General features: G+C 35.1%; 1 protein-coding gene across 2 annotated transcripts in view; it reads left to right on the top strand.

The window, feature by feature from the left end:
* Nucleotides 1-977, top strand: part of MYO6 (myosin VI) — a 122,574-nt gene that overhangs the window by 90,622 nt on the left and 30,975 nt on the right. For both annotated transcript variants that reach the window (XM_006896963.1, XM_006896962.1), the window contains exon 23: nucleotides 333-423. In XM_006896963.1, the coding sequence (XP_006897025.1) occupies nucleotides 333-423 (91 nt within the window). The remainder of the gene's footprint in view (nucleotides 1-332; nucleotides 424-977) is intronic.

Here is a 977-nt window from a genome sequence, read left to right on the forward strand (position 1 = left end):
CTCTCTCTCTCTCTCTCTCTCTCTCTCTCTCTCTCATCCTAGTCCCACAGCTGTTGATAATTTGCAAGAGCATGTGTCTACAGTTAAGGTAGCTGGAGACATGAGAAGGGACTTAAATGTAATGGCTTACAAAAGCCAACTTTTAGGCTAACACTGTAGCTTTCTAAGAAGTAGAGGAATGAAAGAAGTATGAAATCTTGACTTTAGTGTCTGGTTTAATATGGTCATTAAAATTTTAGAGTTCTTAACACTGCTTTTTGGAAATGAACATGTGTATTTTTAATATTGTATATCTAATATATTTTAACTTGTTTTCTTTTACTTATGTATAGTGAAAAACAAGATAAAATATCGAGCTGAAGCCTGCATCAAAATGCAAAAAACTATTCGAATGTGGCTTTGTAAAAGGAGACACAAACCTCGGTAAGATAATTAATAATGCCTATAGAGCCCTAAATATAATAATTACACTATGATAATTACATAATTACCATAATTCCAATGTAGCAGTGCAAAATACTGGCTTAGTGAAGAGCAGTTTGGATACTCAGGACTTTCTCTTAAGCCCTTTGTGAGAACACATATTAGTCTATTATCTGTAATATTTATTTGAAATTAGTTAATTTATTACTTACCTCATTCTACCAATATCCAACAGAGTGTGGAAATTCATGAACAATAGCACTGATATCACATGCAGGCAAGATTCTGCTGAAAATGATCCAAAAACGTTTGGAACAATATGTCAACAGAGAACTGCCAGATGTGTGGGCTGGATTTAGAAGAGGTCACAGTACTAGGGATATTATAGCTAATGTAAGATGGATCTTGGCAGAAAACAAAGAATACCAGAAGAATGTCCATCAGTGCTTCATTGACTATGCAAAGGCTTTTGACTGTGTGGATCACAACAAGCTGTGGTTGACTCTGAGAAGAATGGGAATCCCAGAACATTTGATCGTGCTAATGTGAAACCT

Source organism: Elephantulus edwardii, unplaced genomic scaffold (genome assembly GCF_000299155.1).
Source record: "Elephantulus edwardii isolate Elephantulus edwardi_28Jun2011 unplaced genomic scaffold, EleEdw1.0 scaffold00194, whole genome shotgun sequence".
NCBI lineage: Eukaryota > Metazoa > Chordata > Mammalia > Macroscelidea > Macroscelididae > Elephantulus > Elephantulus edwardii.